Consider the following 23,586-nt stretch of genomic DNA (forward strand, 5'->3'; position numbering starts at 1 on the left):
GAATGAAAACTCGTGAAAATGATGACAAACATTTTTATCTACTTAACTAACTAAACTAACTTAACTACATTACATTCACTCCCAGACTCGTTCCCAATTACTCCATCAGTCAAACCACTAATCTTACAAAAAAAGAAAAAGATCCAAACTTGAACTTCCCTTTTGTGGGCAAATTAAATAATCGCTAACTAATTTGCCTTGGAACTGCCGTTGAGCAGATGATGTGGCTGGCTGCAGAGCTTGTCCGTAGTCGAGACTATCTTAATATAGTCTCGGCGATGACCGTTTTTTTCAGTGTTAATCTTTTACTTTGATGCCGACAGCTTGACTAAATGTGTTTATATCGCTTCACGCAACTTGTTTTCTTTTGATTTACTTTGCTTGTTTGGGGGAATTGTTTTGTTGTTGTTTTTGTGTTTTTTTGTCATTGAAAGATTTACCAAAAGCTAGCTGCAATGTCATACTAAACGACAGAATTTGTAGGATTTGGTTTTTGTTTTGCTTGGTTTATTTTGTTTTGATTTTGACACACAATACACAACTGAGAACACACACACACTTGAGAATAGAGACAAACAAACAAACAAACAAACACAGTTAAAGGCAGAAAAAGTCGATACAAACACACACATTTAGAAAGCACTGTCACATGATTTATTAGGGAGACATACGTACACCAAACACACTTTGTAATTGTACTGTACCGCCTGCTTACAAACTTTGTACTGTAGAGAGCAAAGATTGGAAACTTTGTACTGTAGAGAGCAAAGATTGGAAACTTTGTACTGTAGAGAGCAAAGATTGGAAACTTTGTACTGTAGAGAGCAAAGATTGGAAACTTTGTACTGTAGAGAGCAAAGATTGGAAACTTTGCACTGCAGAAACTACAGACTGTTTACTGTTAAAACTTTACCCTTAGGCTGGTTGTCGCGACATATGTTGCGCTACTTTACGTATACTGTCATCTGGTTGTCATGTCACCTGGTTGTCACAACATATGTCGCGCTACTGGCTCAGTCTGTTTGGTCGGTTCCGATTACCTCCCATGGCTGCGAAAACCTATATGACCGTTTTTTGTTATTTTTCTCTCTGTTATTGTTAATTCACCAGTGGCTATGTAACATGTGTTACAGAATTGCACCAGTGTAAGGGTTAAGAATGCAAACTTTGTACTGTAGAGAGCAAAGATTGGAAACTTTGCACTGCAGAAACTACAGACTGTTTACTGTCGAAACTTAAGAATGCAATCTTTGTACTGTAGAGAGCAAAGATTGGAAACTTTGCACTGCAGAAACTACGGACTGTTTACTGTCGAAACTTAAGAATGCAAACTTTGTACTGTAGAAACTATAGACTAAAATAAAATAATGTATGCAAATTTCGTACTGTATAAACCAAAGAATTTTTTTTTATGTATATGATGCCTGATAATAAATTTGTATCTATAATATTTATAGCCTTTTGTGTTCTCATTCTCTAATACCTGATACTAAAATCTCAACTGTGAACTTTCTCTCACACCAATAAATTTTAAAGGTGCCGTCTGCCTAAAAAAAACAAAAACCCAAAAGACAACTAACAAACCTCGGGCGCATCAGTGGAAATTTCAAAGTTGAAAACCAGTGCCACAAACTTGCTTATGATTTAACTATTGAGTTTCATTTTTAAAAGCCAAATAAACACTGCACATGCACGTACGGGCTATCGACGATTCATACTTTCACTACTGATTCCAAACACGCATTTTTTATGATCAGGTGAACCCATGTAATAAGTATCATGAAAAGAGTGGCGCTGAAAAGAAGTATAAAACTAAACAGCATAAGAAAGAGAAAAGATCGACCATTCAAAGAGCATTGGCGAGTAATTGCCGATAGCGGAGAGGAAAGTGGTACGTTTGAGTTGGATGGGAAGACGATGGTGGGTTTTATTTTCATCAAAATTCTTAACATAGAAACAGACAAAACAACGCAATTTGGTTTGGAACAACATTGCTCAAGTTTGAACAGGTCAAGTAGCACGAAACGAAGATTGCTCATTGCAACTTGTGTCAGTGAAGAACGGTGCATAAAAGCCAGCTGATAGTTATGAGCGCGGTCCAGATGTTCATCGTACGTACAACAGCTATTTAATGTGTATAATTCATACTAACACTACTTTGTCAATGTTTTTTTGTCTGGTATTTACCAGGCTTGTGGAATTTCTGGCAGGCTAGTGACTTTCTTGAAGTTACCCGCCCGGCTGGCGAATTTAATTTTTGAGATTTGGCAACCCCTGATGAGATTCTGCAATAAGCCACTAATAAATAAATGTCTATACATGTAACGCACCTACCAGCAACAAGCAAGCATCAACCTCACACAGAGAAAGGTCAAGAATAAAGGGAAAAAATGCCATGCAATTACAAATCAATGTAATATGTAAATCGGTAACAAGGTAAACAACGTTTTGCTGCCATATCTGATCAATTATTTAAAATCTGAATTCATATCTGCTAAACAACAACATTCATCAAGCAATACATTTTGAAACCTATAAATAGACTAAAGTGGAAATTGTACAATGTGTGCACATAAAAACAACAGCAACAACAGAAGTAAAATGACAAGACAAGGTTTCCATTATCTGACTAATCATGGGATATCACTTAACACTGAAATACCGTCAAAGACAGGCAACAATACATCATTCAAATATTACTCCCTCATGTGCCTCAGTTAAGTTTGTTCACATCCATCCACATTCACACTCACGTATAACGATTGTCAAGTTTCATAAGGCATGCTACATTCCTTTGCCTTTTAAATCATTCTGTACAATTCACAATCAAACATTTTTGTATGTATCAGTTATGCAAACCCTTTCAAATACAAAGCGTCTGTAACTGTCAATTAACTTGCATCACTAGAGTCGATTGTTTCTCTGTTTGCCAAGCAAAAATATATGCCAATTCCTGTTTCACATTCGTTTTCATGATTTTCATATCTTTCCATTTGATTATTTCTCTCCAAGAAAGTCAAGGATCTACAAAGGATCTACAATTAGTAGAATGAGAAAGTGTGATGTAATAACACAAATGATGCAGAAAGAATGACGAATGCATATTCCTTTCAACAAATGCATGCTGTTCACAGGGATCGCGTTTACCGGTAATTTCCGGTATTTTACCGGTTAAGATTTGCCAATACCGGAAAAAAAAGTGGATGTCGGTCAGACGTACGGATTGTTATTTGGTTTGACCGGTAAAAAAAAAAGTAGTAATTACAAAAATCGTTTGTCAGTACGAGGGAGAGAGAGAAAGAGAGAGAGAGAGAGAGAGAGAGAGAGAGAGAGAGAGAGAGAGAGAGAGAGAGAGAGAGAGATTCGGATGGCTTGTTGTGACAGCGCTACAATGTTGCGATTATGTCTCCATTGATGACACTTGATGTCAAGGTGTCAAACATGACGTCAAAAATCAGACATCATACTTTTCGCGCCATTTCTTTCGGTTCCCAGTCCATCGTAAAATCTTTCAGTTTATGTTATAAGGGACGGCGTCTAACTATAGCCGACATAGCATCATACCGGGAAATCACGTACTCACACCAGCTTAGATCTTTGTCTACATACAGTTGATTATTGTGAGGCGAGTCGATTGCGATGAAGAAGCAACGATCTTTACTGTCTTTTCTACCCCCAAGAGGTGAGAAAAGGCCTTTGAATGAAGGAACTGAAAGTGAAAGTACTTCACGGCCTAGTACATCTGCAGAGCCCGAGTCTCAAGCGGCGGCAAAGAAACCAACATCGGCATCTTCCACTGTCAAACGATTTCAGGAAAAATGGTGCAAAGAGTTTCTGTGGTTGCGGACAGAGGGGGAGGGGGAGGGGGAGAACTTTCTCATGTTTTGTGAAGACTGCAAAAAAACACGTCAAAAAAATGGTTACACAAGAGGTTGTCGAAATTTTCAACATTCATCTCTCGAAGACCATTCAAAATCGCTAAGTCATAGAAATGCTGTTGGCTCTGCGCGTGAAAACTTTTTGACAACAAAGACTAGGCGAAAGTGAAACTGTAACAGTAAGTAACTAGTGAGTAAGTCTTCCAGTTGCGTGATTACTATTTGCTTTCCTATTTTATTTCGGAAGTCTCTCTCTCTCTCTCTCTCTCTCTCTCTCTCTCTCTCAGCGGCTGCTGATGTGTCACTGTCAAGTTGTGCGACAGTTGCTTTGAGAGGGGGGGGGGGGGGGGGGAACGTCCGCATATCACTGACATTGATTCAATGTATTGTAAGTCATTGTTTGTCTTTTACTGGTTGCCTTGGCAAGCTTACCGATTTTTGTGAGAGCCTTGTAGCCAGCTCATGACGTCATACCGGTTTGAAAAATACCTAGCGCGATCACTGGTTCAGATAGCTACGCTCTACACTAAGTCACATGTTTGAACAAAAAGTGAGTTGCCATAAGTGAACATCTATATCTATATACGGCTTGTGTGTGTCTGTCTGTCTGTCTGTGTGTTCGCGATTCACGGCCAAAGTTCTCGATGGATCTGCTTCAAATTTGGTGGGCATATTCAGGTAGACCCCGGACACAATCGAGGAAAATTTTGAACACGTGCGTGCTCTCAGCGCGTAGCGCTGGCTGAACCGATTTTGGTTTTTATGGTTTTTTTGTACATCCATTCCCAGCAACTCTTCCTTATCTTCTCCAGTGTTTTGCGCGTTTATCTCCCTTCCTTCGTTTGGCGTCAATCGCGTACGGTGCGCCACTCACCCGGCAAAGCCGGGTCCGGCGAAGCCGGGTACCCCGGCGAAGCGGGTATTCATCTAGTATCTAATATATGTACAAAGAAACCAGATATTGCACCCTCCTGTGAAACTGAATAAAGTAACTTTCAGTCATGCTATCGCTTCATTTCCTCCATTCAGATAAAATGTAAAATATTGCTTTTATTTTGTGTACAATGAAAAATACACAAAAGTGAATAAAAAACCACAAACAAAACGTCTGGCATAAATAAAGATGTCTTGAATGATTACAAAACAAGAGGCGAAGCCATCAAGGGTCACGTAAGAAATCGACAAACAGTAACACACACACACACACACACACACACACACACACACACACACACACACACACAGAGAAAGAGCATAGGTGAAACTGTGCAAGAAAGCGAGACACTAGATCTAGATCTGTCTGTCTGCATGTAGCCTACTTACAGGGACACGACTGCTAACTAGTCTCGGCCCGCTCAAAATAATAATGACCGAGACTTTCAGTACTTCCTTCGCGTGACGTCTAACCCTCTTACGTCATAATGTGACGTCAATGTAATGCGACGTCTTCAAATGTTAGAGTTTCTATCACAGACATACACACGCACGCACGCACGCACGCACATACGCACGCACGCACAGACAGACAAAGTTACGATCGCATAGGCTACACTTACGTGAGCCAAAAACCTCTCTCTAGAAATAAGACATTAGAGTGTTCAACCCATTATTATATTCCTCTGACTGCTGAGATGTTGGTTGTTGTTGCTGCTGCTGGAGTTGCACATGTTGCTGAGTGTGTTGGTGATGATGTTGCTGCCGCTGGTGATGTTGCTGTTGCTGTCGCTGGTACTGCGGAACAGCATGCTGACTGGGATGCAGCAGCCCTTGAACATGGGTACTGCCGTCTGGTTGCCTGGGCAACCCTTGCTGCCCTGACCCATATGACAGTGACGCCAGGCTGTTTGCAGCAGAGACTGCGGCAGCGCTGCGCAGGTGGTGGGGCAGCTGGTGGTGGCTGTGGTGGTGCTGCTGCATGGCGGACATCAAGATGTGAGACGCGGCCTCCACGTCCGGCGTTGTCTGAGGAAGAAGAGTAGAAGTGTGGTTGACGTCTGCGACCCCTTGGTGACCTGGACGCTGCTGACTCATGCCTGCAGAAGACGCGGACATGGCCAGCTGCTGAAGGAGAGCGGCAGAGGCGTGAGGCGTGGGTGCAGTGCTGAACATGTGCTGCTCTTGTTGCTCGACTTGTGCAAAGGGAAGCTGGCTTGGGTGGGTACTAGGGGGGACTCTTCTGGACCGGTCCACAAGGACTGTTCCGTGCTGTCTCTGTTTGTGAGCTGTGTCGTCTCCTTGCTGTGTCGTGTTCTGCACTAAACTGCTCATATCCAGAAAATGCACTGCATTCTGTCCTTGCTCTTCTGTCAGATGACTAGTGTTTGCAGGCCCCTTGCTCCTTCCATGGCCCACAATCACACTGCTACTATTGGGGCTTGTGTCAAGACTACTCTCCTGTCTCACACAATTGTCCAGTCTTGGTTCATCAGCAATGCCATGGTCAGTAGACGATTCCTTCTTCACCGGCGACCCTCCTGCGTCATAGTTGACATCAATCTGAATTCTTCCTTTGCTGCCCTCTGTCTCAAAACTGGACACTTTCCCTTTGGTTGTAACAGTACTTTGCTTTTTCGGCTCTTGTTTCTTCGCTCTGCCAACGCGCCTGCTAGTAGCCACAGGGAAGGGGTTTCTCAGATCCATCACTTCCGCAGCAGACGCCAACGTGACGAGAGACGGTGGCAGGCCTTTGGCCCTCTTTGGACGGATGGGAGGTCCGATGGTGTCAATGTCACCAAGACCCTCCATCGTGTCGATGTCAGGAGCTTCTTGCTTTTGTGATGTGGCCCCTTTGCGGTTTTTGCCCTCCCCTTTCCTGCTGCGAGCGACGTACTTGTACTGACGTCTCTTGCTCTCTGCCTCTTCACTGTGGTACTTGCGTCGGTGTTCGTTCACCTTGTCGACGCGTGTGGAGCTGTACTCGCACTGATCACACCTAAAAATAAACAATGCAAGTTCATGAAGGCAGATGCAGTAAAGGTTTTCTAAAACTAAAGCATGTTACAAAACACATATCTCCATCCCTCACCCTGTAAAAAAACAGAGTATTTGAAATGTGCCGGTTTTTGGGTCTCATTACCCACTAAGATGGCTTTAAGCCCGCCTTTTATGGCTTCTGAGAGGAATGACACCTACACCGGTCAGCATGCCATAACATCATTGTTAGACCAGATATGTGAACAAAACTGACCGTTTTGGATGCAGATTTAGCTGTTCTGATTTTTTTGGTCGATTTTAATGCGGGAACTTTGATTTCGTGAATTTCATTTTGGGGGGGTGCCTGTGTTATAGGTTCCATTGTATAGACACTACCTCATGTAAACTCAATCTGTTTGCTGAATATAATACTGGGGAATGGATACAATAAACGGCCTCATCACAAGGATCTGCACTCAAACGCATCTGCTTAATGTTTTATAACGCGTTGTAAAGAATTAAACGTTCCATAATAATCTTGTTCTTTTATTCTTGATTTGGGGACGTCAGCAGTCTAATGTTCCATAAAGTAAGATATCCTGTTCTCTTATTCTTGTTTCTCGGACATTAGCAGTCTATATGTTGAGGATATGTACGTACTTGTGCGGCCTGACGTCCTGGTGGATCTTGATGTGGCGCACCAGGTGACTCTTCTCCACAAACGACTTGTCGCAAATGTGACAGGCGTGGTGACGGATGTTCAGGTGAGACCGCATGTGGGCCTTCAGCTGGCTGCGCTTGGGGGATGAGTAGGTGCACATCGGGAATCCACACTTGAACACTTCACCTGAAAAGGCAACGCTGAGATTACGCTTTGGTCTGCATTCAACAAAATTTACGTTGGTTAACAGGTTTACTGGTTTGAGCCGCTTTTCTTCCTTTTTTTCTATAGGCATTTTTAGAAAGTGGCATCAAGGTCAAGAACATATCCGGACACACAGACGTGTGTACATGTACCTATGTACAGATGAATCATAAAAAATACCACATATTACCCATTATATGCACATGTATGCAGGGGTGTTGCTAGACATTTTGATGTTGGGACATTTGGCCGAAACTGTCAGAAAGCTTTAGGACATCTTGAAAAATTTTCGGCTATTATTTTGGCTCATACAAAGTCACCGCAACATTGAAGCACAAGACTCAAGAGGGCAACACCAATACATACAATCATTGTCTTAGGAACACAGATTACAAGGGCGGAGCAGTTAAGCCAGAGGGGGGGGGGGGGGGGGTAGAACCTGGGGTCCAGGGTCCCGTTGGGGGGTCTGGGGGGCAAAGCCCCCCTGAAGCTGAAGAAATTTAGCTATTTTATATTTATAAACAATTTGTGGCTTATCCTTGATTTTAAACATGATCAACTGGTGTCAGCAGCCACTCATTATTTCTTTTAACGTTAGTATTAAATAATGGCAATTTATCTTCACTGATATCTGCTGCCGACATCATATAGTATGGTTAGAAGGAAGACATGTCGCATACTGTGACAATTAAACAATTAACTCTTCCCCCAGCTTTACAGACAGAAACAAAAAATAAAATTCACAGACAGAATTTTTTTTTTGGGGGGGGGGGGGGGGGGGTCCGGAACCCCTGTAACACCCCCTCCCCCCCCCCTCCCCCCAGTCCACCCCTGGATTATATGTTTCTTACTGCAACTGAAACAATCAGCTTTGCTGATTTAACTATGTACATCAGTTCTCTAACACTTTTTCAAACCTTTAACTTTAATATCTTGAAAGTAAAACCCTTCCAATCTTGTGCTAATCTTGACAAGCCTTGGGAAACATGACTGGTAAAACATCAATAAACAAGTCGCCTAAGGCGAAAATACAACATTTAGTCAAGCTGTCGAACTCACAGAATGAAACTGAACGCAATGCAATTTTTCAGCAAGACCGTAACTATACTCGTAGCATCGTCAGTCCACCGCTCGTGGCAAAGGCAGTGAAATTGACAAGAAGAGCGGGGTAGTAGTTGCGCTGAGAAGGATAGCACGCTTTTCTGTACCTCTCTTCGTTTTAACTTTCTGAGCGTGTTTTTAATCCAAACATATCATATCTATATGTTTTTGGAATCAGGAACCGACAAGAAATAAGATGAAAGTGTTATATATTTATATGTTTAATTTTCAGAGCTTGTTTTTAATCCAAATATAACATATTTATATGTTTTTGGAATCAGAACATGATGAAGAATAAGAGGAACGTAAATTTGGATCGTTTTATAATTTTTTTTTTTTTTTACAATTTTCAGATTTTTAATGACCAAAGTCATCAATTAATTTTTAAGCCACCAAGCTGAAATGCAATACCGAAGTCCGGCCTTCGTCTTAGATTGCTTGGCCAAAATTTCAATCAATTTGATTGAAAAATGAGGGTGTGACAGTGCCGCCTCAACTTTTACAAAAAGCCGGATATGACGTCATCAAAGGTATTTATCGAAAAAAAGAAAAAAACGTCCGGGGATATCATTCCCAGGAACTCTCATGTCAAATTTCATAAAGATCGGTCCAGTAGTTTGGTCTGAATCGCTCTACACACACACACACACGCACAGACACACACAGACACACACACACATACACCACGACCCTCGTTTCGATTCCCCCTCTATGTTAAAACATTTAGTCAAAACTTGACTAAATGTAAAAACCGTGTAGGATGAGCCATTTTGCTTGGAAACCACGATTTGGAGGACGTTTTTCATTCTCTGGCTCAGCAGATTTCGATTCGTCTGCTATGTCGTCTGCTTCGATCGACTCGACAACACTACTACCACTCACACTGACACTGTCCACATTCGCAGTGTTCCTGTCATTTTGTCCGGAATCACTTACCTTGGCGAAGGGTAGCAAACACCGAAAGCACTGACTGACTGATAAACTATCGCGAACCGGCGAACGCAAACGCTGAGAGTGTGGTTTCCCTTGTCCAAGGGAAACCACTCTGGCATCTATATTTTTTGGCAATGGCTTCCGTTCAAAACATTGATGTTTCGTTTTTGGTTTTCGCGAAGGAAATAAACGTCAGTCAGTTGACTAAGTACATCGGCAGCAGTTTTAGCAATCAAAGCCTGACCAATACAAAAAAACTGGACAAACTTTGGCCGATTTAGGCGAATACTCTTCGGACATATGGCCGATAGGGACATGAAAGTTTCGGCCAAAGAAAAAAAATCGGCGATTGGCCGAAGGGCCGACCCAAACGACACCCCTGGTATGCATGTGAAAGTGCATGCAAACACACACACCTACACACACACGCATGTACGCACACACAAACACACACACCTACACACACGCATGTACGCACACACAAACACACACACCTACACACACGCATGTACGCACACACAAACACACACACCTACACACACGCATGTACGCACACACAAACACACACACCTACACACACGCATGTACGCACACACAAACACACACACCTACACACACGCATGTACACACACACAAACACACACACCTACACACACGCATGTACGCACACACAAACACACACACCTACACACACGCATGTACGCACACACAAACACACATTCTCTCTCTCTCCAAATAAAATACAAATAAAGATATTGTTCAAAGATATGAGTCAGTCAGTCACATTGTTGTGGGTACTTTCTCAAAGAAATCAGGGGAGCTCAGTACCTCATGTACACCACAGACAGACAAATGATGAAACCTCCATGAAAATAAACATGGGAAAGTAAAACAAAACAAGAAATTTCTCTGATAGGAAAAACACCCCCGTTGGTCAAAGGGAAATAACCATTCTCACTGCCACCAACTGAGAAGGTTATTTCCCTTTGACCAACGGGGGTGTCCGTCTATAAGTCGTTGTATAATTTTAATCCACCAATAACTCCCTAAGCGTGTGTTTGACTGGTCCCAATTTTTGTAAGGACCGTCTCAGGAATGTATAGAACCTGTTCACCAAGTTTGGTGACGATCGGTCCGTTCATTCTTGAGATCTACTTGCGAACACAAACACCGCCACAAACACATCGAGTGAAACCTATACACACCCCTATACCGGGGGTGTAATAAACACATTTATACCTGTATGGATACGTTTGTGAGAGATGAGGTGTGACTGGAACTTGGTGGAGAAACCACAGGTGTCGCACAGGTAAGGCCTGAGGTCACTGTGGGTCACCATGTGCTGCTCCATGGTGTTCTTCATGCGGAAGCGACGATGGCACACTGGACACTCGTGGTCTCGGGATTCTGTTCAAGTTCAAAAGCCAGTGTCTTTGCAATCTCATTATCATAAGTTATATGCACATATTTGTACACAGCACTCCCACAATGTTAAAATCAAAAGGGGGAAAATAAAAGAATTGACCCTGACTGTCAACTCCCACTCCCATATAAAAGGAAAAAGAAAGAAAGAAAGACTGAGGAAAAAAAAACAAGAACAAAAGAGCAAACAAACATTTACAAGCCCATGACATTTCTACTCACAATTTTATGTAGAAGTAGAACTGACAATGGACCCCTCCAAATCCAATCTATTATTAAGTATCAGACACATGACTCTTGCTACGCTATATCGAACCACACAATCATAATTTGACTATTAACTGTTGAAATTTCCTCCTACGTTGAACTCACGCAGAAAGCATCAGACATGAATTTCTAACCATGGTCACTTTTTTTGTTCCCACATCCATGACAGAACAATAAATTCAGAACTAAAGTTGACAAGAAGAAAAACGACAAATGACACAGACAAACCAAGCGAGAACATTTTGCTTACTCTCCTTCACTTTGACCAGCTAATCATGAAACAAGTCGCGTAAGGCGAAAATACAATATTTAGTCAAGTAGCTGTCGAACTCACAGAATGAAACTGAACGCAATGCCATTTTTCAGCAAGACCGTATACTCGTAGCATCGTCAGTCCATCGCTCATGGCAAAGGCAGTGAAATTGACAAGAAGAGCGGGGTAGTAGTTGCGCTAAGAAGGATAGCACGCTTTTCTGTACCTCTCTTCGTTTTAACTTTCTGAGCGTGTTTTTAATCCAAACATATCATATCTATATGTTTTTGGAATCAGGAACCGACAAGGAATAAGATGAAAGTGTTTTTAAATTGATTTCGACAATTTAATTTTGATAATAATTTTTATATATTTAATTTTCAGAGCTTGTTTTTAATCCGAATATAACATATTTATATGTTTTTGGAATCAGCAAATGATGGAGAATAAGATAAACGTAAATTTGGATCGTTTTATAAAAGAAATATTTTTTTTACAATTTTCAGATTTTTAATGACCAAAGTCATTAATTAATTTTTAAGCCACCAAGCTGAAATGCAATACCGAAGTCCGGGCTTCGTCGAAGATTACTTGACCAAAATTTCAACCAATTTGGTTGAAAAATGAGAGCGTGACAGTGCCGCCTCAACTTTCACGAAAAGCCGGATATGACGTCATCAAAGACATTTATCAAAAAAATGAAAAAAACTTATGGGGATATCAATCCCAGGAACTCTCATGTCAAATTTCATAAAGATCGGTCCAGTAGTTTGGTCTGAATCGCTCTACACGCACGCACGCACACACACACACACACACACACATACACACACACATACACCACGACCCTCGTTTCGATTCCCCCTCGATTGTTAAAATATTTAGTCAAAACTTGACTAAATATAATAAAATGGCCAGCTTCATAAGCTGAAAAAATGGGTTGAATCTTACCAGAGCTGTTTAGCTAAACTGACTATCGTCTGTTTAACTACCGCTGACTGTGTACAGAGACTTACCAGAGTGACACTTGAGATGGGCGATGAGGTTGTTTCTGGTTTTGAAGCAAGCAGCACAGTGGGGGCACTTGTGAGGCCGTTCGCCGGTGTGACGGCGGCGGTGAATGAGCAAGACTTGTATCCTCTCAGCCTCCCAGCTGCACCCCTCGTGGTCGCAGACGTAAGGCGGCCCACTGAAGTGTCCTTTCATATGTTCGTAGAACTTCTTGTTCCACTTGCACTCAAACTGGCAGACGCTGCAGACAAACAGGGTGGACCTGCTTCCGTGCACTCGCTCCATGTGGTTTTCCAGGCGACCCTGTGTGGGGGCAGTGTACTCGCAGTCTCTGCACTTTCTCTTCAATGGCGTTATTTGTATTTCCTCTACTTCGCTTTCCTCGTCTTCTTCCTTGTCTTCATGTTCGCCTGATCTGTCCTCTGCTTCCATTTGTGGTTCTTCTTTGGGTTTTACTGCTACTGTTGTAGGGGGAGGGAGAACGTTTTTAAGCGTGCTTGGGTTGTTTGCTCCTGTCTTTTTGACTGCAGTAAATTTTCTGTCACCCCTTCTGTCCTTTGAACTTTTGCTGTTGGCATCTGCCGCAGGGCCTGCAAATTTCACAGGGAGTTTTGTGGAGCGTGTCTCCTTTCTGGGCAAGTCGTGGTCAGGATGTGTGGTGATGTGTCCTTCAACGTTATCATTTTCTTCAACATCGCTCTCTTCATCATCACTCGATTCCCATTTTTGTTCTTCCTCCTTACAAATGTTGGAATGATGCCGTCTGTCTTCGACAGGTTTATGCTGGACTACAGGCATAGGCATAACAACTTGCTTCAAGGAAGCTTTGGTTTTGCGCGGCACTAATTTTTCCAAAACGTTGAACTTGGACGCCGCCAATCGCCGTGGTCTGCCATTCAGCCTACTGTTGCCTGTTTCACTGGATCCTTGCTTCACTGGACTTGGCTTTTTTGTGACACGTTTCCTAGCAACAGTAACTTCAGTAGACTTTGCCCTGAGAGGCCTTGTCACTTTCACAGGGGATTGTCTTTTACTAGGGCTGGAACAGTCAGTGTGACTTGACGCCTCCGCACCTCGCTTTGTGCTTCTTGTGGATACTGCCTTCTGAATAGTATCCTCTGACTCAACCTGCCGTTCTTTTTTCACAAACCCTTTTCGCTTCTTCTTTGAACCTTTTTGTACCTTGGATGGAGAGGGTGAACTTGTGGGAAGTTGAGATTCAGCTGTGGGCATTTCAGCCTGACTAGATTCTTTGTCTGCGTAAGGTTTTAGAGTCTTCTTGCTACGGGTCTTGCTTCCAGCACCAGTTTCTGCCTGCGATGAAAACATGGTCTTTCCTCCAAACACGGTATGAGTTTCAACGATGGACACTTTCTTCAAGCCCAGGCCTATGCCTGCTATGACACTGTCATTGCTCAGATCATGAGCAGAGGAAAGCTCAAGAGATTCTCTGTGATCGCTGTACCCAGAACCAGCAACGTGCGTGTGTCCGTATCTAACTGCAGAACTACCCTCTCTTTCAACCCCCGTAGTGTCCAGTTGCTCAACTATCTGACCATCTGGGTTGACCAGATGGAACACCACAGGAAAATACTCCTCGGACTCTATGGGAAGGACGTAGCTGTTCTGCACAATGTGGTCCAGCAAGTACGCGTACTTGTCCCTCAAACCAGGAAAACTGTCCTGATACGGCCCCAGAGGAATGGAGGAGCTGAACAAGGTCTGCAGGAGAAGGTAGAGACTGGACTCATTAGTAGTGAAGAAGTTCTCGGTCTGGGAGATCTCGTTGAGGAAGTCGTTAGCCACGGAGGACCAGTCGATGTAGCGGAGGAGGAGAACCAGGTACTGCTGTCTCTCCTTGACATCGTAGCCGAGCCATGAGATGATGAGGAAGAGTTTGATCTCCGGCTTCATCACGCACACCCACCCGCTTGACAGAAAGCTGTTGAAGCGGGGAGGGGTCAGGCTCAGGAAGTCTGCCTGCTTCACCGCTTCTGGTAGGTTCATCTGCACCAAGACACAGAGTTCAGTTCTAGTAACAAAAGCCCCACAAGCACATAACTGAGATACACTCATACAGTTATCTTTAAATGCACTATACAGCTAAATACACTGCAAAATCTTGTTGTTCAATCCGTCTGCCCTATTTTGATTAATTCTGTGCAGGATGCCTGTGAATTATCCAACCCTACTTACATAGTTCAACAGTGATTATGGTTGCTGTTTTGTAACCCAGTATTATCAAAAGGTCGGTGAAATTCTATCCCACCAAAAACAGCCACCAACTCATCATAAGTAACAAAACTCAGGCCTCATATATAACAGTTTAACTTGAAATGCAAACCCTGTAAATTGTAGCCAAACCCTGTAGGACTGACCAGTTGACAATTTTCAGGCCAGTACGTTCAAACTTTAACAGCTATAATGCTGGAACTTTTCAATTACTGCAAACACTGATTCAATGCCTCCAATCAAACCAGCTCCACCCAGTGCAGATATCAAACACACCTGCATGTAGTTGAGAGCATACTCCTCCAGGTTTGGAAGCCGGAACTTCCTTGCCACATGGTAGGTGGAGACAATGTTGGCGATGTGCACCTGCCTCTTCAACGACTCCTCACACACCTGTCGCAAGTTGTTCACCTGTAGACTGGTGGCCAGGTGTAGTATCTGTATACAGAAGGATACAATAGGTTACAAGAGATGTGAACATTAAGATACACAATGCGCAAGGGACAAGCTAAATGAATGCTGCAACATGTACCTCTCTGTGTGTGTGTCTTTGTCTGTCTCTCTGTGTATCAAATAACCAAAGGGAAGTAATCGCTCTTAATGCATACGACATGTGTAATAGAGTAAGCGAGAGTTGTACGGAACCTTTTCTCCTGGCACCTAAGAGAATAACAAGCATTGAAATGAACAAGCGACTTTCATCCTCAAAAAAGGATGATCACCGCAAGCTCATATGCTCATCATTCTCCAAGGCACTCCAACTAACACCTACGTACACAGTCATATACAAGAACCAGCTTTTATTCTCGACCGGACTTAGTCCTTAGATCAAGACTGGTTTAAACAGAACAAACACACACATTGTTACAGGGTCGCCTCGAAAGTATCATTAGAATCTCAAACAGAATGAGGCAGAGCGATGTTAAGATATCAAATAACCAAAGGGAAGTAATCGCTCTTAATGCATACGACATGTGTAATAGAGTAAGGGAGAGTTGTACGGAACCTTTTCTCCTGGCACCTAAGAGAATAACAAGCATTGAAATGAACAAGCGACTTTCATCCTCAAAAAAGGATGATCACCGCAAGCTCATGTTTACATCATATGTGTGCATGCACATCTGTTTCCAAAATTCTCTGTGGTCTTGAACATTCCTGTGATACATCTCTGTTAGTCTTACTGTTCCAGTCAAAGTAAAATGCTGGTTGGCATGCCTGCCTGAAGGACTTCGGCTGTCTGAAGGAGTAAATGTGTTTAAAAATTCAATCACAAACCCCAACCATTATTAAACGAAAAGCTATGAAAACAAAAAAGCACTTAAAAGGATCCGACACCGATTAATGCACAGCGTAGTGACGATTGTGAACAAGTTCCGTAACTCTTATCTTCCGGGGCTTACCTCCCCCTGTTTTCATGATCCCCTAAAACAAATGAGTTTGCTTGCCCTCGTGTCGTTCGTCTTTTTCTTTCGCTCCTGTGTCATTATGACGTCAAACCTACAATAACGTCACGGAACACGTAAAAGAAAGTCCATGTTTCTGGTCCAAGACGTTCCACCTATTACAAGTCTCGGTTACTATGCTTGCCAAGAATCTTTCATTCTTTGTGCGTGGTTGTGAGTGCATGTTCGTTTCTGTGTTTGCAGGTGTGTGTATGTGTGTGTGTGTGTGCAGCGTGTCTGTATGTGTGTATGTGTGTGTGAGTATGCGTGTGTGTGTATATATATATGTGTGTGATTGTTATTATTATATGAAGTCTTATATCGCGCGCGTATCTTCAGACTCCGACTCAAGGCGCAGGGATCTATTTATGCCGTGTGAGATGGAATTTTTTACACAACACATCACGCATTCACATCGACCAGCAGATCGCAGCCATTTCGGCGCATATCCTACTTTTCACGGCCTATTATTCCAGGTCACACGGGTATTTTGGTGGACATTTTTTATCTAAGCCTATACAATTTTGCCAGGAAAGACCCTTTTGTCAATCGTGGGATCTTTAACGTGCACACCCCAATGTAGTGTACACGAAGGGACCTCGGTTTTTCGTCTCATCCGAAAGACTAGCACTTGAACCCACCACCTAGGTTAGGAAAGGGAGGAGAAAATTGCTAACGCCCTGACCCAGGGTCGAACTCGCAACCTCTCGCTTCCGGAATTCTGAGCGCAAGTGCGTTACCACTCGGCCACCCAGTCCACGCAATCACTGTGGGGGGTGTCCGTATGTGTATAAATTTATGTTTGTGTGTGAGTATGTGTATATATGTGTGTGATTGTGCGTGTGTGTGTGTGTGTGTGTGTGTGTGTGTGTGTGTGTGTGAGTGTGTGTAATAATTACATGTGATGAGCGTATCTTTTATGACACAAAAAGAAATAATTAAGAACTGACCGTTCAGCTAATCTGATGTATAAAGCTGGTTGCTGTTTATGTGTGTACGTTTGTGTGGTGGGTATGATTACGATAGGCTCCGAAACGACCGCATCGATTTTGACGGGAATTGCAGAGCATGTTTGTTGCCGTTCGAGGCGTGTCCTAGGGTACTTTTGTCTCTCTCTCTCTCTGTTTCTTTCTCTCTCTCCCCCCCCCCCTCTTTCTCTCTCCCTCTCTCTCTGCTTCTTTCTCTCTCTCTATCTCCCCCCCCCCCCTCTCTCTCTCTCCCTCTCTCTCTCGTTCTTCACCAGTACACGATCTGGTCGTCATCCAACCATGTACAATAACGAGTTCAGGAATGATCATTTTCAAAATATTCTTTGTCGTTTTTTTATATGCTGACATGGATTTTTGGTCCTTTTAGTCTGTCATTTAACATTTTATAGCAAGTCACTCAGAAGAAAAACTGCAGTTTCGTTGTGTTTCTTTAAACCCGAACACAGGTAAGAAGTCTTACATAAGAAAGACTTTCGGATGAGACGAAAAACCGAGGTCCCTTCGTGTACACTACATTGGGGTGTGCACGTTAAAGATCCCACGATTGACAAAAGGGTCTTTCCTGGCAAAATTGTATAGGCATAGATAAAATGTCCACCAAATACCCGTTTGACTTGGAATAAAGGCCGTGAAAGGTGAATGCTCGCCTAATAGGCTACTGAGCTTTACTGGCCGATGTGAATGCGTTATATATTGTGTGTAAAAAATGTCTGTTTGTCTGTCTGTCTGTAAAAAAATTCCATTTCAAACGGCAGAAATTAATATGTAAGCGCCTAGGGCTATATCTAGATTAGGCGCATAAAAATGATCACAATAATAATAATAATAATAAGAAATAGTTTTCCTATTGTTCCCAAGCAAATAAGCGAAGGAGGAAAAAAGATCCTGGTCACTGAAAACCAAACATTAAACTGGTAAGACATGATGAAGATGATGAGGTCACACGGACCACACAACAACAGTCCGATCTCGAAATAGAAAGTTATGATGGTTTCCTCTTCGAGCAAATCTCACACATAATTATTGAACTCATCGCTATGCGCTTCGTTCAATAATGTATTTTCTCGGTTTGCTCAATAAATCTCTTAGCGCACTGTGATGTCTCAATAAATATAATGATAATGATAATAATAATGTCGCCCTGATAAGTCAAACGCCTTACGGCGCTAGCGTGAGAGATAAGCGCTCTAATTTCTAGGGCTATCCGTACGCTGCTATGGAACACTGTGCTTGGGTCTAAAATCTCTCGCTGCGCTCAGCGATCACCCATGCTTTGTTTCAGTTAGAACTCTATCTACTAAGAAGCGATGTTTTTGAAGTGTTGCACCAGGTTTAAGCATCAGCATATCCACATTCACACGAAATTGGTGGTGAATCGGTCAAGAAACGCTGGAGGTATAGGCAAAGGAAATGACGTGTGAGCGCTAAACCGTGTGAAACCTCGGTATTCGCGAAGCGATTGGCTAGAAATGGTAACCACAGATATGCCATAACAATGGTATATGTCATTCCAAATTTGAAGACAACGGGGTACATAAACACAGGAGTTATTAGCAGTCAAAAGTGTAACGGATAGACGGACGGACGGACGAACAGACTGACGGACGGAAACACGGACAGAGGCCTTACAATATTAATCAATCAATCAATATGAGGCTTATATCGCGCGTATTCCGTGGGTACAGTTCTAAGCGCAGGGATTTTTATTTTTATTTTTAAATTTAAAAAAAAAAATTTTAAATTTTAATTTGATGTAACACGCACTGAACATATAACCGAAAAAAATCATTAGATTTAACCATATTTTTCATTTGCAACGAGTGTCATAATGTTTACCTTCTTTGTACCAAAATTCAAAATGGGGTTAGGGTTATGTTTTGTAAACTTGTGCAAAAATTTAACGATCGATTTTTATTCTTTTTTGATATCTTATTGTGTAGACCCAGGTTTGTTTTATGTCAACTTTTCTCAAAAACTTAATGGTTCTATTAGCAAATATATTCAGTTGAAGTGAGCAGCTGGTCTAATTTTAGCACGTAAAACGTCATGTACATTAACAAATACAGTAGAACCCCCTATTTACGACTTTGGAAAAACCTTGAAAATTAGGTCGTAAAAATGGGGGTTTGAGTTATTGGCCCGGGTGGTCATGAATTTGGTGGCAGTGTACGTACTGTTATGTACTGTCATGTTTACACACAAACACACAGTTGCAGTTTTCTGTCATATCAACACACACACACCCAAACACATTACAGCAGAACAACTTGAACTCAAATTTCAAAGAAAATTTATTCATGGCGTAATGCTCGCTGAGTGAAGCACATTTGACATTGTGGCGCAACCAGTAAAATCCGAATGTCCTAACTCGATAGAAAGCATAACGACTTTTCTCCCGAATTATCTTTCCGCTCACATGAATGTCTCTTCGCCTTGCATCACTAAACTTGTCCCATACACGATCGTTGAGGTTTTCGTACAGGCACCTCTCTTTGCGTACTTTCGCTTCACTATCCTTCTCGCCATCTCGATAACACCGAGTCCTTATCATTGACGATACACAGGATTTGCGTCTTCCCGACTCCTAAGGAAGTTGCCGCGGATTGCCATTTCGCTCGATTAACGATTACTTTATTAGCTCTCTACTCAAGAGTCGGCGCTTTTCTCTTTCTTTCGCGAATCTTCGTTTGTCAACAAGTCGTCGTGACAAGATAGCGTACAGAGGAAAACCGGATGTATTAGGATCTCGCGCGCGCGATATTTCGTTGTTGTTTTTTCTCGCGGTAGTTGCACGAGAGCCGCCATGTTGTGTTTTTCTCTGCTCGACTGAAAATGCGTGAAAGTCGTAATTCATCCCCAAAAGCTCGGTCGTAAGTCACGTTTTGGGGTGAGTCGTTCACTGGGGGTTCATTATATAGTAGAACGCATCCGTGGTAGAAAAATCAGTCGTAAAAAAGGGGTGGTCGTAAACAGGGGGGTCGTTAAGGGGGAGTACTACTGTATTGCAATTCAATCAAGTTTGCGTTTTAATGAAACAGATCCTGTGATGGGTCAGAATGCCCCAACTCATTAAAATTACCGGTCATTAATTGTCAATAACCACTCGCTAAAAAATCCATTAACAACCTGCTGGAGAGGCGCATTGATACAGCCTCAACTAGTCTCGGTTAGCTTTGAGGGTCATTTTGCAAGTAGGAAACATGAAGGCCAACGAAATACCGAGACCATAAGGTATGCGAAGTGATGACGTCGAATACGTGACGTAAGTTGATGCATGAATTCTTCCGGACTACGTCAGTCAATTCCAAAGATCGCTTTTGTGATGAAAAGAATTTGTTTTAGAGTTTGCTGTCCAGAAACCCGTCAAAAAAGAAGGGAAAATGTGTGTGAAAGAAAACAAAACAGGAGCAGAATGATACGATAGGAATACAGAGACATATTTCTTCGGACTTGACCCTTGCAGGTAGGTGGACTGAAAGTAGTGTGTGAACAGAACAGAACCAATTCTGTCTGTTTACAACCGCATGAAAGCAGGAAAGAGATCATCGTCAGATTGAATTACAATAACATTAACATGCTTTCATTTGAAACTTCTCGGTCTTCATCGTGGATTGACGCCCTCCCAAAGTCTAATTGAAGCCCTCCGTCGCTTCGCTCCGTCGGTCTTCAATTAGCTTTTGTCGGGCGTCAATCCCCGATGAAGACCTTGAAGTTTCAAATGGAAGCATGTTAATGTGTAATTAGCCATTTCACAAAGAATGGTAACACTTATTCATAAAAAAACCCATGATTTTTATGTGCAAAAAGTCGGTATTTACGCCACGAACAAAAACAAGTAGTTGTGATTTAATTAATCGGTTAGATACCATATCCAATAGCCTACCCTGATTTACAAAAAAACCGTGAAAAGTCAACATATTCAGGAGGCTGTATCTTAACAACGCTACGATCGATTTCTCTGGTTTTAACACATTTGTTTTATCAGACTTTAAACATACATCAGGCAAAAAATTAGCGATTTTTAATGGTTGTTTAATCGGTGTCGGATGTCTTTAAGTTATAAACGGAGCAAAATATATTTTTTAATGTTCTTCTTTTTGATCTCACTATTCGTACATAAGGGACTCCGTACCTGGGTCAATTGTCACTATGGAAAAGTCGAAACAGCAACAGACGAGGTTCGTAAATAACTCTGTCATGATTTTCAAGTGGTGTGGCAGATTGAGGTGCTCCAGACTTCGATAGACGCGTCAACATTGACGTCACCAAGCAACAAACTAGCTGCTGGCCGGTCGTTCCACCGTCTTAGACATGCTTTGTGACAAACAAGTAACACTGATGTGCATTTTAATGTAGTGTACGCTCAATATGATATCCTTTTCTTTCAAAAATATGCACATTGGGGCCACAATTCGCTGATGATTGATTGCAATGATTGCTAAGCCACGTGTGTTTTCATAAACTTATGCGTCCTCTAGCCAAACGAACGTGGCCTCAGTCAAAACATGTTGTAAGCAAACACTGCGGGCCAGTGATCATTTCCGCAATCAATCGAGAAGTCGGACGAGTATATTTTTGAAAGGAAAGGGTATCATGTGAAGCGCATACTGCATAACAGACACATAAGAGTTAGTTTGTCGCAATGGCACAGTCTAAGCCAGCCAGCAGGGATCGAGTTTGTCGCTTGGCAACGTGTTGGCGCTTGCCTCGATGTCGGGGGCGCTTACTCTGCCACACAGCTTAAAAATTGAGTTATTTCCGGAAAATGTCTTTTATCTTCACCGAAATGGCCATAAAACAGTGACGTGCTGCACATATAATTACATTTAAAGAAATAGGCAGCGGTTCAATTTTTGGTTCAATGCCTTGTGTGCGCAGTGTCATAGCTCGAAAATTTTATTGTAAATTTTCATTTAATAAATATACCTACCCGAATCACATGTAGCAGTTGACTCAGTCTAAAGTGCTAGGTCTGAAAAGGCTACCCGTCTAAGGGGAGCAACCCCAACTAAAAAAGTGTAAACGTAGCTATGGTAATGACGACGCACCCAGGGAGTTACCTCCCCTCCTGCGTACTACGTCACTACTGCTACTGACCACGTGACCCCTATCATTCGACTCGAAGAATAAAATCTCCAAATCATAAGCGGGGTAGGTGGGAGGGACTACGATATGTGATTCGGGTAGGTATATTTATTAAATGAAAATTTACAATAAAATTTTCGATTAAATTACATATTCCTACTCCGAATCACATGTAGCAGATTGAAACAACAAGGCGGTGGGAAAGAAAAAGTTCAAACTCACTCTCAAATCCTTGTCAAGAGCTGACCCCCTGCCACCATGGCAGGCAAAGCTCTAGATCCATCCTGGCGAAGAGCCGAGATGTCACGCAGGTAAAAATTCATGAAGACATCCTCGGAACGCCAGTATGCGGTGTGTAGCACCTCCTCCAGTCTTCTTGATCGTAACACGGCCAAGGAGGAAGCCCAAGCTCGCGTCTCGTGAGCCCGAGCTGATTCCAGAGGAAGGACAGGCTGTGTCCCCCCTTCATTGCGGCGGCTCCACTCGTAAGCATGCTTAATGAGCGCCGACACCCACCGGGCCAGAGTCGTCTTAGTAATATCCTTATGTCTCTCCGTATTGAGAGAAATAAACAAAAGCTTTTGAGCTGCGGATCTAAGAGACTGAGCACGGGCAAGGTAGATGTGAAGGGCTCTAACAGGGCAATTTACTAAGTCTGGATCATTCGGAGCCAGAATAGTGGACAACGGCCTGACATGAACCAAAGGAGAAGCTCGCTCGGGAGCCTGGTTTTTCGCAAGAAACTCAGGTCGAAACCGCAAAGTAACGGACCCATCTGATTCAAAGGAAATGTCGTCCGAATTACCGGAAAGAGCGTGGATCTCACTGCCCCTTCGTGCCGATGCTAGCAGCAAAAGGAAAAGGGACTTGCGTGTAAGATTCGCAAAACTGGCATCTCTGAGAGGTTCAAAATCCGCTGAACGCAGAAACTCCATGACCAATAAGAGATCCCACTTAGGAACGGGCGTACGAGACTTGACGTCAGAAAGGGAAGCGCCCTTGATGACTCCAGCGATCACGCCACTAACATCTATAGAGCGACCTATCTGGCGTAGGGTCGCCGAGATGGCCGATCTTCTTACTTTCAACGAGGCAGCAGAAGCTCCCTGAGAGGACATGAAAGCAAGATGGTTCGCCACATGCATCGTGCGGGGCGCCGTAGCATCCAGCCGATGCTCGTGACACCAGGTAACCC

At 42.8% G+C, this 23,586-nt stretch overlaps 1 protein-coding gene across 1 annotated transcript in view; it reads right to left on the bottom strand.

Annotated features, from left to right (window-relative positions):
- Window positions 1–1,913: 1,913 nt before the first annotated feature.
- The window catches only part of LOC138963953 (uncharacterized), a 28,830-nt gene continuing 7,157 nt past the window's right edge, over window positions 1,914–23,586 (bottom strand). Inside the window, exons 4-8 of the mRNA XM_070335810.1 lie at window positions 15,152–15,313; window positions 12,649–14,650; window positions 10,930–11,097; window positions 7,452–7,638; window positions 1,914–6,810 (exon numbers count right to left, since the gene is read on the bottom strand). Coding sequence (XP_070191911.1) covers window positions 5,454–6,810; window positions 7,452–7,638; window positions 10,930–11,097; window positions 12,649–14,650; window positions 15,152–15,313 — 3,876 coding nt within the window. The 3' untranslated portion in view covers window positions 1,914–5,453. The remainder of the gene's footprint in view (window positions 6,811–7,451; window positions 7,639–10,929; window positions 11,098–12,648; window positions 14,651–15,151; window positions 15,314–23,586) is intronic.

Source organism: Littorina saxatilis, linkage group LG4, assembly GCF_037325665.1.
Source record: "Littorina saxatilis isolate snail1 linkage group LG4, US_GU_Lsax_2.0, whole genome shotgun sequence".
NCBI classification, from domain to species: domain Eukaryota; kingdom Metazoa; phylum Mollusca; class Gastropoda; order Littorinimorpha; family Littorinidae; genus Littorina; species Littorina saxatilis.